At 36.9% G+C, this 17,610-nt stretch overlaps 1 protein-coding gene across 1 annotated transcript in view; it reads left to right on the top strand.

Moving 5' to 3' along the window:
• Positions 1–17,610, top strand: part of dpr1 (defective proboscis extension response 1) — a 637,236-nt gene that overhangs the window by 172,756 nt on the left and 446,870 nt on the right. The window contains exon 2 of the mRNA XM_033480167.2: positions 9,876–10,039. Within this exon, the coding sequence (XP_033336058.1) occupies positions 9,876–10,039 (164 nt within the window). The remainder of the gene's footprint in view (positions 1–9,875; positions 10,040–17,610) is intronic.

The raw sequence follows: 17,610 nt of genomic DNA, 5'->3' as shown, positions 1-17,610 counted from the left end.
TCTCGAAGCTTTTAATGATATTAATCCAACTTGTTGGACTATGAATGATATTGCTGCCACGTTTGATACAAGAACGTTATTAATGATCAGTTGTTATTAATGACCAGATCTTGTTCATTTAAATACGTTTCCTTCGATTTAAAATAGAGATGCAGAAAGATCAGCAGTTTATATTAACGATCAAAAATATAATCAATTTTGTGGATTTGTAACGTTGTTACAAATATAATCTACACACGCGAATGCATTATAATGCATTTAAAACGTACTCATTGTAGTAGATATGAAAAGCGTTTGCGTTCGAATGAGAACTGCACAATGTTGCGAAATATGCTGCATAAACTTCTGGAAAAGGTTGCGAACGAATGAATATAAAGGTCCAGAGGAATTTAGCTTGAAAATGAACGAAATGCTTTCGGCATTACGAATGCTTACCTTCGTTAACTAAATTCACTGTAAAAGATTCCGAACCTCTACCACTTCGTAGATTTTACGCTTTACACGTAAAATGCCAATTTACAGAATATACTAAAATTTAAGCTTCGCAGTGAAATATAAAATTGCCATTTAACTCCTAAAGAAATGAAGTCGTTGAGAGACGTAGCATATTCTTATTGAATCGAGTTTGCGAACAATTCGAGTGTATTTGTAACTGAAACGTATATACTGTAATTACATTTTGTAATTAATTGTGACACTAACCAATATCCCTGAAACACAGATAATCAAACTATACGAAAGCCATTGAATAAAATTTTCATTTTCATTTTCATCGAGCGGTTAATTAATCGAGCTTGTTTTATTCAAATATTGCCGATGCGCAACATATTCGTCGAATTAAAATGAATAAGTCACAGCATTTAAAATGTCCCTCGTGGAGAGGTAGTAATCTCGCGGTCTCTCTCCGTTTTCCGAACAAAAGCAAAATGGAGTTCGAGCTCCCTGGAAAATGTAGATTTATTCAGAACATGGGCAAAATCAATGGAACCGGAAGTGCTTACTCGGCTTTCGGTCCAAGTAGCTTTCGAAATGATTTTCAGAAAATTCTGAAATTCGCTCCGCCTTCGTGTCCTCGGAACGAATCAAAGAGCGTCATTTATAGCACGCCGGAAAGTGCTGTCATAAATGTTTTTTCAACCGGAAATAAACGTCCGACCCCACGAAAAAGGGCTCGCGTTATCGCGACCGGTGTGTGTATTATTTAATTCGCGGCGGACAACATTTTGAATTATAACACCGATGTGCAACGAGCACCTTTCGCCCGACGTGTAACGATTTTTCCTCGTTGCAATTGACACCTCGGTTATTTAGTGTCCCCTATCTATTGATCAGCGCAAATTAAACCGACCGAGCCGACAAAACTGTAGATCTTTCCAATAAACTGTCGCCGGTGTCGTTAAAGCTTCTGTTGTGAACGGTATTCAATTATCCAACTGTATTGGGCGACTTGAAGAAATTTATGGCAACTGTTCATTTATCCTTATCGATTAGACACAATATTTCAGTGGATCCGTGATCACGAAATATTTCTGCTGCTGCAATTACGTCCCGTTTTAACCGCTCGAACTTGTCAATTTCTACACGTTTTCTTGCTGCGCGTCGGCACACAGAGAGGATAGTTTATCTCGTTTTATCTCGTTTCGCGAGTAATTACGGTGCTGTACATTCTTCGACGCAGCGGAAAGTATGCGGAAAATAATGACGAGGGGAAATAACGTTATGACACAAGAATGCCTCTCTTTTTCCAGTTCTATCCTCTGTAATCGTATTTACGAGACCGACACGGCGTTATGTAATTACACAACTGCGTGAAATGAGAAAGAATTTCTTTAAAATGATAGGAAGCACGATAGCGTCTATAGCAGTTTAAGAAAAATAAAATAAAATAAAAATAACAAGACTAAACGAAACTAAAACTAAACAAGCTAAAGGAATAAAAAAAACTGAACGCTTATCTTATTACCACTTATTACTATCTTATTACTACTATCTTATTACTTATCTTATTCGATAAATGTAAAGTTAATTGCGCCAGAAAACAAACCAAAGGCACAGCGACTGGCTCAGTGCCACAGTAATCGGCTCCCTAGCCGCTTGAGCGACTTCTTCGAAAGACGACCAGCGATCCACGTGGTCGTTATCTGCTGTTCATAATCTTTCTTTTTCGACGAAAAATTACCGCGATCCAGGCCACTGCGCGTCGGCGGGAAAAACACATATTCCGACTTTTAGCCGACTCGAACACGACGCCGTGTTTTTTTCCCCCCGGTGCAGCATCGTTGCAGCTCGACAAGACAAACAGTAATCCGCATCGTTCACGTCATACGAAATCCGTTCGAGTTGGCCGCGTGCGGTTAATAAATTTGGAAGATTTGCATGCGGCTGTCCGCGCATTCCAGCGGCTCTTCAAACATCCGATTCGCTATAAATCATTCCGTGAAATGTTTGCAAAATGTTCGAGCCGTTCGGCTCGAGCGGGAATCGCGGCGCGCGGCAGTCACGCAAGGAATCTAACTGGATGAACAACGATTTCTCGCTCGCTTGCGTCTCATCGATATTTCAGGGAGCGTCGCGGTTGTGTCCCCGAAAGAAGTCACCGACGAAAGATAGTAAATCCTGTTCTCCCGATGTCGCACGCAGCTGTTGTCTTCGGTTTTTCTCTTGCATAATACAGAAACACCCGAGCGAGGCAAAAGCCTGCGACGTGTACCTGCTTGCGGCATCCTTGATACCGTATCCGCGATTCTCATTAGGATTTCCAAATCCTTCGACCTGCGCCAAGTCCTTATTAACCCTAGAAAGATAACTATATGACAACGTACGTAAAAGATAACCATACGCTTCAGAGGCGCATGCTATTCTAAGGCGTCAATTTTATACTAACAATGGATATTTATTTAAGTTAATCTAGTCATTTTAAAGGTTTGGCATTATTGTAAAAATAAAATGCATTTATATTATATTTTTTTATATTTTAAGTAATTTTAAACTTAAATCACTAGACCTCTATGAAAAATTAACAAAAATCAACAGTCTTCGCAGGCGCCTCTGCGACGTAGGTTATCTTTCTCGGGTTAAACGTTTTTTTTAAATCGAGACATATCTGCAAGATTCTCGAGGCTTGTAGCGTGAGAAAAATCAATCTGGTAAATGTGGATAAGGTTTTCTTGCGGAAAAATACGTATCATTTGAGATTTTTATTTTTGCGGATCACAAAACATTTTAGGCAATTTTCTGCATGTGAACGTGTGCTCTTTTGTTCAAACTAAAGAGTCTAAATGCATAATTGAATATTGTAACAAGACCCTTCTTACAAGAAACTTGCACTGTGTAATATTATCAAATTATATTCTTAGAACGATTTCCAAATTACAAAACAATATCGAGGAATCTTCTTTGAAATTAACATCCCGAAAAAGTGTTTAAATGACTGGTGATTATAGCTACATTGAATTTTATAATTACAGAAAGGACGAAATCCCTACTTTTTCGTTGCGAAAAATTGTTACTTTGCACAAACATTTCAACATTCAGTTGCATTCAAATTGCTGATGCTATTGAAAAGTTTACGATGAAGTTAATATATAATTCCTACGTAGCGATACTAAATTCATATAACATTCATATACAGTCATATTAAATTCACATATAATTCACATATAATCATATTGAGTTCATATTGAATAATTACTAAATAAGCCACATAAGCGTCTATTAAACTCTGAACACGTTTAAAATTTCGATCTATTGATTCCGATGCAGCTTGTGTGTCTGGAAAAGTAATTCACGTGGCGAATTAATTAACAGCTGTACATATATATTTTTGCCTGCGGAAAATGATTTTTTCTTTTGCGACGGTATTGAAACCTCAAGTTCGGAAGCAAATAAAATCTTCGATGGCGTCTGCAACTGCTGGTTGGCTATTGAAAGTCTTCGTTCGTAAGAACTTGTCAAGATGCTTAAAAAGGTAGTTGACGGTTGGAGAGACGTCTGGGGAAGAAACTCGGTGAGGTAAAGTCTCACAGCTCGGTTCATTCAATTTCTGCAGAGTCGTTTGCTAGGGACGAGGTTGAACGTTGTCACGAACCACGAGAAATATGTAGTAGCTACTTTTCGAGTGACATTTTTGTTGAATTTGTTTGGACCAGTGATGACACGTTGATCGATCGTTGTTGCTGGCAGCTTCATGGTCTAAGCTATTTTACTATTTTATTTTGCTACTTTCCTTTAGTATATGCAAGCTAGTTCACTATTTTATTTAATTAAATCTTTAATTATAAAATATTTAATATAATCAAAGCATCTCACCACTTCACTTTACTGTAATCAAAGTATTTTATTCTACCACGTGTAAACTGTTTCACAATAAAGTCCATAATTTAATGAGCTAAAATTTGAAAAGAATATTTCGACACAATAAAGCTATATATATAAATATATTCATACAAATTTCAACTCATTAAATTACGGATTTCATTGCGAAACAGGTTGCACGTGATAGCATAAAATACTTCGACTATAGTAAAGTGAAATAGTAAAACACTCCGAGCCAAAGGACTGCTAATCGTGTGTAGCAGAAGTTGGTTAATAATTAGTTTTAATCATTATACCAAAGTATGCGCGTACGATATTTCACAGTATGATCCGCTGTGAATTTATCGATTATACGCTCGGCCCAGCTAGAAATTCATTGTTGACATTCCCAAAAGCATCATTTATCGCCTCTCGTGTTCAATAAGTTTTATTTATAACTTGACAACCGACGTGAAACGGCGCGGCACGGTTTACGTTAGGATAATCGGGCCGGATCGATCTATGGCGTACATGAACTTTTCATTTAGAATGATCGCACGTAATTTGCTGGTTTCGCCGTCGAGCACCGTACATCTGATAGCACTCATGACAGTTTGTGACCGATTCCTCTTTGAACTAAGCGATTGGCTAGTTCTGGGTGAAGCCTGATTGCTTCTGTGAAACCGAAACGCTGTTTAAACTAACTGCTAGTGACAACGAATCTGAGTGCTTCTGATTATTCTTGTTGGCTGAACGCTTGATTACTCTCCACCGTACACCTGTGACGGTAATAGTCTAGTTGAACTCCCGTCGTTGCATCATATCGTAACTTTTAATATTATTCGAAACGTTCTTCACAGTTTTTATTTTGCAGTAAGATTCGTTAGCTTGTAGGAATAAATTGTCTAATGTACATGTATAATAATCAATTCCCTAGTGCACATGTATAATTAAAGATTGTCTCATATACATACATATTAGACAGTTTATTAATATACACGTATGTGAGATAATTTACTGTAATATTATAATAATATATAATATTATTAATATAATAATATTATAATATTATTATAAATATAATATTATTATAATATTATTACTCTATATATATAGAGTAAATTATTATTATAATATTATTAATAATATTATATATTATTATAATATTACAGTAAATTATCTCACATACGTGTATATTAATAAACTGTCTAATATGTATGTATATGAGACAATCTTTAATTATACATGTGCACTAGGGAATTGATTATTATACATGTACATATATATATATATATATATATATATATATATATATATATATATATATATATAATATACATGTATACTAATTAACTGTCTAATATGCATGCATATTAATAAACTGTCCAATGTACATGTATATTAAAAAAATGTCCACGGTACATGTGTAATAATAAACTGTCCACTATATAATAATGACTTGTTCGATAAATACGTATAATAATAAATAGTCTAATGTACACGTATAAAAATAAATTGTCTACTACACACGTCCAATAATAAATTGTCCAACGAACACGTATTATAATAAATTCGTCAACGTACACGAATAATAATAAATAATATTCCACGCACGAAAATAGTTTGTTATTAAAACAACTGGATTTCGAATATAAAAAGGCAAGGGTCAATCTCGAGTGGATAGACAGCAAAATCTAAAAAGATTCGTAAAGCGGAGTCAATCGGTTTGGCCGGTGACCATCAGCAATTGAAAGTGCTTGGCGGTTTCAGGTAATAAAGATTCGTTTCGCACGTTTCCCAGAAATCGAGCAATTACTCGTTAACCAAATCGCCGAACCAATCGTCTTATTAGTTTCGCGTGCACCGGGCGACGAACTAATGGACTGACGCACACCGTTCTTCGAAACCGCGTATCTTGGTTTCGGACGGTTCGTTCGTTAATCGAACATGGAAGCAATCAGGAACAGGTGGCACACCGTACACACCGGCGTGCAATCGTCGCGATTAAAGAAATTAGCGGCGCCGTCGTTCCCTGATACACCGACCATAAATAAGGATTAGGTGTAATCGCGCCGAATAACCGGCGGCACTTTTTACGTTTCGAAGAAGAAGAAAAAAGACAGGAAAATAGGGGAGGAACACGCGGCCGCAAACGTAGACGATCGTAACCCGCAAACTCAATTAATTTTACACTCTAATGTGTCCGGGGAGAAAGGAAGGGAGAACGCATGGAAATGTGTAGGCGGTTGCCGCGCGGTCGATAGACACTACCCACGGGCTTTTATACTTTTTAATCGTGGCATTGTGCGTGATATTTTATATATATATAAATGGAGTTCGAATCGTGACAAATAAAGGCACCGACGGAATTCCAATTCCACATATATATGGAATATATATATATATATATATATATATCAAGCCCTTTGCTTGCGCTTTCCTGCTTCGGCATAAATCCGAGCAACTCGATAATTTTTGGCGAACCATTATATATATATATATAATCGAATATATATATATATATAAGAATAGAATATAGAGTAGAATATAGAATTATCGAGTATATATATATATATATATATATACATATACTCGATAATTCTTGGCGAACGATTATATATATATATATATATATAATCGTTCGCCAAGAATTATCGAGTTGCTCGGATTTATGCCGAAGCAGGAAAGCGCAAGCAAAGGGCTTGATATATATATATTCCATATATATGTGGAATTGGAATTCCGTCGGTGCCCTTATTTGTCACGATTCGAACTCCATTTTGTTTGTCAGATGCAAATGGGTCATACTATTTTTATCCGCAACTACGAATGGTCTTTTTCGTTTCATATGGTACCATAAGGACAATGCCATTTTTTCCTATAAATTCAAAGCGGTTTTTTTAATCGTTCGCTTCGCATAAGAAAATCAATTGCGACTATTATTAATCTTACCGTTCTCATTCTTCCATTTTCATTTTCTACCACAGTTCTGCAAATTCTTCCAGCCGCCGTGTGCAAGCTGATATGTGGAGCCAGTTGAAATTGTTTATTCCATCAGATACCGTTGCTTGGTTAACTTTGTCCGTTAAATTAATTAGTAATCAAGTTCGTTCTTACTGTAGACAGAGTTAATTAAAATCTCTCGCTCGTTGAAAATAAATTCTTACAGACTTCGTACGAACAAGTAATAACTCGAGCTGGCTATTGGAAAATTACGATATAAATAGAACTGTAACGTTGTGTTAAAATTGACCCAAATCCATCCAATCGGAGGTTCGCGCTTAGAATCGCACACGCTTGAATGGCGAACCGTTGTTTTGTTTCAATGCATCCACCTTTTATATTTATCGTTTGATAAGTGAGAAATTGCGTTGACAAATGCGCAGGACGTAGTATTGTAATAAATAGAATTATGAATAAATAACAAAATGGTGAGAAGATTTACGAGTGCGATGGGATTATGAACAATTTAACCGTGGAGAGGAAGGGGTACGAAAAATGTTCGAGATTATGAACGAAGAAAGCGAATTATACGATATCACGTGCAAGTTTATAAGTGGATAAGATCCAGAAGTGAAGGAGGATCATTGAAACGTTGAGAGAGGTGAGAGAAAGGGAAGATAGCTTGGAAGATGGAGGAACTGGTTCATATTATTTGAAGATGAACGAGGTTGATAGGATTGTGCAGATAAACAATGTAATAATGGAGGCTTGTCAGATCTAAAATAATAGGACCCGTGTTTAATCATTTCCGAAAGTCAACATATATAGCTAGCTCGTCTTAGATTCCATAAACAAACAGAATTATCGCAGCAAAAGTAAGGTATTAAATATAACGAGCTTCATTTTTCACTTTGAATCAACGTCACGTTTCCTGGAAATAATAACAGCAGTAATTATTTCGCGAATTTTATATATTTGTGACAAAAATAGGAGAGTGAAATATGAAACAGCGGAAATAGCAGAACAGTTAACAAATACAGTAAATTCTTCCAAATTGATGTTTAGATTGTACATAAAAATGGACAATTTGGGTAGAGAAGATACGATTATTGTTGACTATCGGTAACTATAAAAGTAAGCCGCAAGGCTCAAATAATTGTAACTCCTATTTTGTACAATCTGAGCGTCAATTAGGGAGAATTTACTGTACTATAATATCATTTGCAAATTAATCAAATTATTAGGAGGAGAAATACGTTTCTATTTAATTGCACCTTCTCGCAATTAATACAGAGAATTTGCATTTCTAGTCCATTGACAGCGCAATAAGTTCAACTATTTGCCCGATTGTACCGTTTTCGAAAGAACCCAAATTGCAATTACCTTTGAACATTTTCCCGTACGACCTCGATTCGTGAGTTATCAATTATTCAATACCGAACTATAGCGTATAGAATGTATCGATTACCCATTAAGATAATTCACGTTAATTCCGGTAAATGGGTTAATTACCAAACCTTTGGGAACATAATGAGATTCCTCTTTCCTTTTACTATTATTCTAAAAATTAGTGTTCGGCTATCATAACACAATACTAAAATATATCGTAAAATATACTGATAACCCATCGAGATCGTTTACGTTAATGCTAGCAACCTAATAATCAATGAACCAATACAGATAGAATCAAGTTCTTCCATTTCGTCGTTATTACGCTAAAAATTAATGCTGAACAACTATATAACATAAACTATTGTTCCACAATCAACTGATCGTCCATTAAAATCGTTTACGTTAATTCTGGTAGCTTAGCTAATTAACGAATCATTTTAAATATAATAAGTATAAATATAATTTATACTTTCCTCCCGTTATTGTTCCAAAAATTAATGCTCAGCTATTTATAACGTGCTGATATTTATAAGTGCTGATAAGACTCTTCGCGTTGATTCTAATTAACAAACATTAACAAAGCAACTTGGATCCTTTTTTATACCGAATATTATTCTGAAATTTAAAGTTCGGCTAAAATAACGCAATACAAAAATATATCGTAAGATGTACTAATCGTTATAACACTTCGCGTTGTTCCATGTAAGTAAACGAAGGTCAAAGTTTCGGATCTGAAGATCGAAGTTAGCGCGGTGTTAATTAACACGTTCCGTGCCGAGCTTTTTTTACTCGAATCTTCACACTTTGATATTTTACTAAAACTTGATGTATTACGTGCAATTATTAATTCTCGTACACATAACAACGTAACAAAAACTTATCCACGCCCATTCTTGCGGTGGAAATTGATTCTTCGGTTCTAAATTTCTTGCAAACAATTTGTTCAGTTCACTAAGTAAACATGCAAGCGTGTACCATCGATGGTACACGTGGCACGGAACGTGTTAATAGACTGCAAGTTCTGTGTAATTACGATAAAATCGAATAGACGAAACTTAAAACAGCGCGGATAAAGCGTTTTCAACGTATCGAAATTGCTAAAGAAACGATAAAAAAAACTGTTTAAACCTCTGGTTCTTGCGATATACTCAGTCTACCGTGTTCCACAAGTTCGCCGGTATGCTATAAACTTGCCGCGCGCAGAACAGAAACAGCCACTCATCGATTCTGTAATTATTTTCCAACAGGTAACTTTGCACGGGAGCAGAAGCTGCTGGCAGGGAACGTCTTCAGCAGCCATAACGTCACTAACACGCCGACGTTCGAGACGAACGTTCCTCGAAACGTGACGACGGCGGTCAGCCAGACCGCTTTTCTTCATTGCAGGGTTCATCAGTTGGGTGACAAAGAGGTAAGTGGATTCGTACGTTACATCCGGCAGGAAAAGGGTTCTCTGCGGAAACGAGTAATAAGCGCGACGAGATACGCGGCCCACGGTGCCAGGGGAGATCGTGGCGAAGTTAGCCCAGAAAACTTTGTAAAAGGGTGCAAAACCTTTCTCTTCGTAAAGAAACGTTGAAACAAATTTAAATTGCAGTCGATCATCTTCTGCTATGTACAGTAATTTCTGCCGGAAATGTTCGGAGGTCGGAATTGAAACCGGCAGATCTGAGAGTACTAAGTCACGATTTTTTGGCCCTCGCGGCTCGTTTTTGTAGAAACTCGGGGCAGTCGGTATAAAAAAGCAGTGGTCAGCGCGATGGTGGCATTAATATGAATATCTAGTAATGTTGGAATAAAAACGATGACCTAACATTTTTATTTCTAATTGTTTGTCACGATTCGAAGGCAATTCGGAGGCCACTTAACTCGATTCGAAGGCAATTCGGAGGCCTCTTAACACGATTCGAAGGCAATTCGGAGGCCACATGCCACTATTCGAAGGTGATTATTCGATTTTTCTTAGTTGACTCACATCCACAAACAGACGTTTAGCTATAAATTACATAGGCGTAGGACCAGCACAGGGAAATTCACAGGAACCCGAAAGTTGGCATTTCCAGGAGAAATTACTGTAATTCGGGAATATCGCGATTGAAAATAACCTTGAAGCAGTTCTAAAACTGTTTCAAGGTTATTTACAGTTACCTTAACTCAACCTTAACTCTCTAAAGAGTTGAGGTACTGGGAAACGCGAGAATTGGTCAACTTCGACGGTCTATATCTCAGCAACCGTGCACGGTATTGGGCCATTTCAAACGGCATTCGGTGCTCTGAAACGTGTTTAACTACTATGTACTATAGCAGCCCATCATTCACGCTATATATGTACTTTGAGAATTCAACTTCGCGGAGAAGGTACACCACTGTGCGTCGTCGCCGACTTTTTATTCTCTGCTCGTATTATCGCAGGACGAGCCTTCACGAAGATAAGATTTCTCTTTAACGACCACCCACGCCTCTCTCTGACAGTAATACGGTGGATCATGTTTTCATAGTTCTTTTAATCGGCAAAATAAGTCGGCTCACGTCGTGTGCTAACTTCTACGATCTGGACTTTGTTGCTCGGACAAAAGATTTGATATCTGAGACAATCATTTGTTAGATCGTTTCACTCGTGCACTGCATTACTTCGTTCGAATGTTGCTTGGAGATAAATAATAATAATTTCTAGACTGCCAGATTTTGTGCATTCATTTCAAATACGATCTGGACTTTGTTACTCGGACAAAAGATTTGATATCTGAGACAATCATTTGTTAGATCGTTTCACTCGTGCACTGCATTACTTCGTTCGAATGTTGTTCGGAGATAAATAATAGCAATTTTTAGACTGCGGATTTTCTACATTCATTACAAAAATGAGTAAGCCGAATATTGATCCACGAAGACGTTACAAGAATTTAACGATATCGTTACACCGTTCTCAACACATCGCGGTTATTAGAACTGGAAAGACTTTTTTCATTTAACCGATATTTCTTACAATCAAAAAACTCGGACAATTTTTATTTTGCATACAAAATCCGCAGCACTTTCCAGAAATCCGTTGATGCTCGCGGATGCCGGTGTACGCAGAACGTCCAGTCTAATTTTCCCGGAGATAATGGCACTAACGGCTTAACCCCAGTGTCAATAATTAGGTACAGGGATAGTTACTTCCAACTTCGCTTGAATATTTCTTCACGATGCGAACTTCGAAAACCCTTTTCAGTTCGGCTTAGCGACCACTTTCAAGGATTTTTAGATAATATTCCGCCGATGTTGCGGAGAAGTTTCCGCGGAGAAGTTTCGATAAACTGACGCTTAAATGAATCGATGCCGGGGACGCGAACGATTCTGTGTTGTCGGCACGCTTTTTAGTCTGCTCATTAACTCGGACTCGGGATGCTGCCGGTACAATTTAATTAGCACGAGTAATTCCGTTTTAAAATACACGCCGATCGGCGCCCGGAAGAATGTGCTGCAGCAGCACGTAAAAGGGTCCGCTGTTCCATCAAAGGTAACCCTGCAGCTCTGTGTTGCGGTCGGGCTCGCTTTATCGTTTTTCAAAATCTTCGATCCGAGGTGTGCGTTCACGGCGGCTGTATGAATCCGGGAGGCTTCTGGGATAACATTACCGCAAGGCCGCCGTGCGGTTTCGGCGCCGGGTTGTTCATAGAATATGCATGACGCGTGTTCCGGGAGTGAAACAACCTGAAGGACGGGGTAAATATGCGTGCAGTCATCGAATTTTATTTTCATCCCTGTTGCGTCTGTAAACGGCGATTACCTGTAGCCCACGTAGCAATTTGCCCGGGGAGGAGAAACGTTTTCGGCCAAGGATATGTCGCGTAACATCGGCCTGTATACTTAACCCTAGAAAGATAACCATATGACAACGTACGTAAAAGATAACCATACGCTTCAGAGGCGCATGCTTTTCTAAGGCGTCAATTTTATACTAACAATGGATATTTATTTAAGTTAATCCAGTCATTTTAAAGGTTTGGCATTATTGTAAAAATAAAATGCATTTATATTATATTTTTTTATATTTTAAGTAATTTTAAACTTAAATCACTAGACCTCTATGAAAAATTAACAAAAATCAACAGTCTTCGCAGGTGCCTCTGCGACGTAGGTTATCTTTCTCGGGTTAAACGCGCATTTACAGCGAGACTATTATTACGCTTCGCTCGTGTTCAATGGTTGCATTCTTTTTGGCGAACGACATTTCGTTCCACCGATGACGGAACATTGAAGCGTGCATCAACATTTCGACTGGCCACGCCAAGAACCCCAAGAATTTCGGAAAATTCAAGTATTTTATTTAATTTAAAAAAATTAACTCGCCGAGCAAAGCGACGCGTTAACCTTTTAGGTACGGCTGATATGTACTGTACAGAGTGTCTGTATATTCTGTTTGTATATTGTTAACAGTTATATTGTTAAGATAAGATTGTATATTGTAAATCAAAGACAAAAGAAGTGTGAAACGATGCATTTGAAGGCGATTATTTGATTCAAACGATGACCGAGTGAACTACTAGAGTAAGCCACTATAGTGATGCGTCGTTCAGAGAGGTGACATCCGCGAAAGCCACTATAGTGGCGCGTCGTTCAGAGAGATGATATCCGCGGAAGCCACTATAGTGGCGCGTCGTGCCTAAAAGGTTAATTTCTAGTTCGCGGATTTTCTGTATTTACGACAAAAATGGCTGTCTGTAATCTTAAATAGGAGAAAGAGTAAACGAATCATTCGATTTCAATCTATGTGACCCCGGATTGTTGCAACAAATGTAGACAATTTTTAATTCGCGCGAAGATCCGCGATCTGTTAATTACATTCTCGACATCGTCTCGTTTGTTCGTAGGAAATGTTCGAATAGAATTAGCGAGCTTCCGAATTTCGCGTAGAAGCTTTATAAATGTTTCTTGTAATTCTATGAAGCGGTTACAGTTTCCGGAAAATGGTGATTTGGCGGTCGTTACCGAGGACAAAGCGTTCGGAAATCGCGCAGTTTAACGTGCGACCGCACAAACCGTAGTAAAAATTTCGAGGAAGCTAAAGCCCCCTCGTTCACGAAAACATCCGAGATCATTGTCTGGAATAATGTACGGGATATACGTATGCAGACCCGTTGATACGATAGCCCCACGTCAGCACGATTTATTCATACTTCCATCATTAAAGTTTAATCAAACCGTACGATCTTTACGTGCCGGGCGCTGCCGCGAGTTCGTAGAACGTGCACGGCAGTGCTATTTGTTGAAGTTCCAGCAAATGCGAAACTTTCGAACTATGGAGATCGAGGAATTACACAGGAAGATTTGATACAACGAAATCCTGTAGAACGTGAAGCCATCGCCTTGAAAATGTTCCACGATCTGCCGCTAACATTTCTGCGATTCTGCTGAAACAGCTTTGTTCTAATTACGGAAGGAAGATTATTGTTCCAATCGATTTCATGTCCCCGCGATACTGTGGATAATCTTAAGTTTGCCAGTATGTATTTTTATTTGTTGGCAACGTTCAGTCGATTGTTTAAATTTGCTAGCAACGGTTAAGCGGTTACTTAAACTTCCTAGCGACATTTAATCAGTTACTTAATGCTAGCAACATTTAGTCAGTTACATAAATCTGCTAACAATGTTCAACCTATTATCTAAATTTGTTAGTAACGATTACTTAAATTTGAAATATATTGTTATCGTTCGAAAATATTGATGCTAGGAAATATTTTAAACCGTAATTGGAATGAAGTCAAATTAATTTACATTCACAGTCGTAATGTGTTGCACGAAATTCAATTGTTCTGTATGCCATGAAACGAAGACAAAGAAATGTTTGGATATATCAATAACTTTTTAATCCACCGGAAATTTCAATTTTGAATGAAGAAGTTGCGTTAAAGAAGAAAGATCGCTATTTCATTTAAATGCGAGAAATACTTGTTTTGAATGCAATGAAGTATAGCAATTAAAAATATTTCCTTCGTATAATACGTAATACAGAGCAAATCGTTTGCAGACAATAATAATTTATCGGCTAGACACGTGAACTATAATTTAATGCAGCCTATTAAAACTTGCGAGAAATTCTGACCACGGTAGTTAACGAATAGTTGATAATTAAATACGAATCTGTCCAGGATCGACGAATATTGAGATTCATGTGCGTAATAACGTATAACGAGTTGAATAAATATCAGAGATCAGCACAAAACGGTGGAGATTTACGGAATGTCACCTCGACCAAATATCAGACCGTGTTGCGAATTGAATATAATTTCAATTTCAGTATTAAACTCATTAAATACTAAGCCTCTCCTCCGTGAGCTTATGTTGGCTGTAACTAATAGCCAGTAGTCAATCGCCTCCCAAGAGATTCCAATTAGTCAAATTAATCTGGTCAACTACCAGCATGACGATCGTTTACGATCAATACAGTAAGTGATAGTCACGTGTGTCCCGATTATTGGTAAATATGACGCTGTTAGAAAACAATCGCACTAAACAACGAACAAGTTCACAAGTTTCAATATCTCGCAAAGTCTGAGTCAAGTAAAACCATCCGATAATTTATCCTCGCTGTCTGATTTTGTATTAAATTGTTCCGAGCGAGATTATATTATCTTTCTAATATCCCTAATATTTAGATTATGAATTTACCTATTTTTTTTAAAATAATTTTAACGGGTCGAAAGTGATAGAACAGCAATTTCTAATTTTTTTAAATGTTTTTACCATTGTGGAACTTCATCTACTCGTCTTCGTGGTAAATGCATTAAATCCGCAGTCTACCAATATTTTATAGCAATAATACAACCTTGTCACGCACTGCGTTCCTATCTACGAATTATTGCGGGCAACAATATTTGGAGCGCTTCGAACAGCGATGGTGCTAAACGCAATCGATAGGATTAAATGCTGCAGATGTCTAATTCTGAATGTACAACGGCGAACTACGAGGTCTGACAAATTTGCAGTTCATACAGTACTGTTGGTAGCATAGAGATACTTAGTATCGTTATTATATTAGATAGAACTATGAATTAAAAATATTATTAAAAAAATAAATAAATTTCTGTCGACTTCTGTCAATAAAATCCTGTCATCAAAAATCAATCAAGGTAGTGCATATTGCAAAGAACATTCTAATCATTCTACACGAAAGTAACAAAATCCACGCGAAAAAAATCCTAATATTTTGTCCAAAAATCGCGTTGTAATTGTATCGTTTTCAATTTCACCTGAATCATCTTTTAACCGATCACGTACAGTCGTTTACTTTGTACATAAATTTACTATCTAAAATGCCAACTGTCCAAAGAATCGCGTAATTAGAAGGTTCGCGACCAATTAAATTCATGTGATGGAAACACGTGGACTAATTCAACACCAACGATTATCCTGAATTGAATATCACCATCGGCGTAAATTATAAACACCAACGGGACAATTACGCGAGCAGTCTACGAGAATTAATGTCTTCCCGTTTAAGACGGGAAACGCAACGAAGACTGCACTTGCTCACGTCGCGATGATGGAGGAAAATTTGGAAACAAAACAAACGCTCTGCTCTGCAGAGAAGTGCTCTCTGAATCACTCGACTGGACACCTTCGAGCGCCAGATACAGCTAATTTCTGTTCTACCCTCCGGAAACGTTGTTCCGCCACCGCGAATTGTAGCAGCGACGCTTTTGATATTTTCCAGCGTTCTAGAATTTCCACCTTTCGCTGGTTGCTTTCGTAATAGCGTCCAATTTCAGCACTTATCGACTCGGAACGGGTACATTCTTCTCGTAAATGCTGCATCGAATGTGCACGTCGAAAAATACTGACTTGGAATTTATTAAACCAAATCGTAACTGAATCTGCTCGACCGATAACTTTCTCTGTGTACGATGCAATGCAAAATTATCTCAAGAGAGATTAAAATTGTTTGAAAAAGAAAAACGAACTGAATAGAAAAATTTGTATTCAATTGTTGTCTATGTTCTATATTCGTTGTTCTATGTTCAGAAAGCGATTGCAAAAATGATCAATGCGTAGGCAGTTTCTAAAGTTGTATATTAATCATATAATTACTATGATATAGTACTATATATTACTACTAATACTACTATACTACTGTACTATACTATTATATACTATATATTATACATTATATATAGTAGTATTATAGTAATAATATACATATAATTACTCAACATAGTATAAAATTGTGTATATATAATTGAAAGATTAGTATGAATAGAATATGTAAGGGCAAAAATTATAAATTTAACCTGAGACTTGAAAACTCATAATAAAAAAGGAAACATGGGAAACAGGAAATAATTTGTATTAAAAATGATTAAAAGATGTCCTCTAACATCTTTGGTAAAAATAGTGTTAAATAGAGAGATGACTATTAAATAAAAACGATTATTAAGAGAACGATATTTCGAAAAATAAGAATATGCGGAAAAATTCGCAATACATACCACCTTCTGCAATCAAGTATAATAGTATATATCAAGTATAATAGGACCCGTGTTTAATCATTTCCGAAAGTCAACATATATAGCTAGCTCGTCTCAGATTCCATAAACAAACAGAATTATCGCAGCAAAAGTAAGGTATTGAATACAACGAGTTTCATTTTTCACTTTGAATCAACATCACGTTTCCTGAAGATAATAACAGCAGTAATTATTTCGCGAATTTTATATATTTATGACAAAAATAAGGGAGTGAAATATGAAACAGCGGAAATAGCAGAACAGTTAACAAATACAGTAAATTCTTCCAAATTGATGTTTAGATTGTACATAAAAATGGACAATTTGGGTAGAGAAGATACGATTATTGTTGACTATCGGTAACTATAAAAGTAAACCGCAAGGCTCAAATAATTGTAACTCCTATTTTGTACAATCTGAGCGTCAATTAAGGAGAATTTACTGTACTATAATATCATTTGCAAATTAATCAAATTATTAGGAGGAGAAATAC

Source organism: Megalopta genalis, chromosome 11 (assembly GCF_051020955.1).
Source record: "Megalopta genalis isolate 19385.01 chromosome 11, iyMegGena1_principal, whole genome shotgun sequence".
Lineage (NCBI taxonomy): Eukaryota > Metazoa > Arthropoda > Insecta > Hymenoptera > Halictidae > Megalopta > Megalopta genalis.
This window is presented reverse-complemented; position numbering and strand designations above follow the sequence as displayed.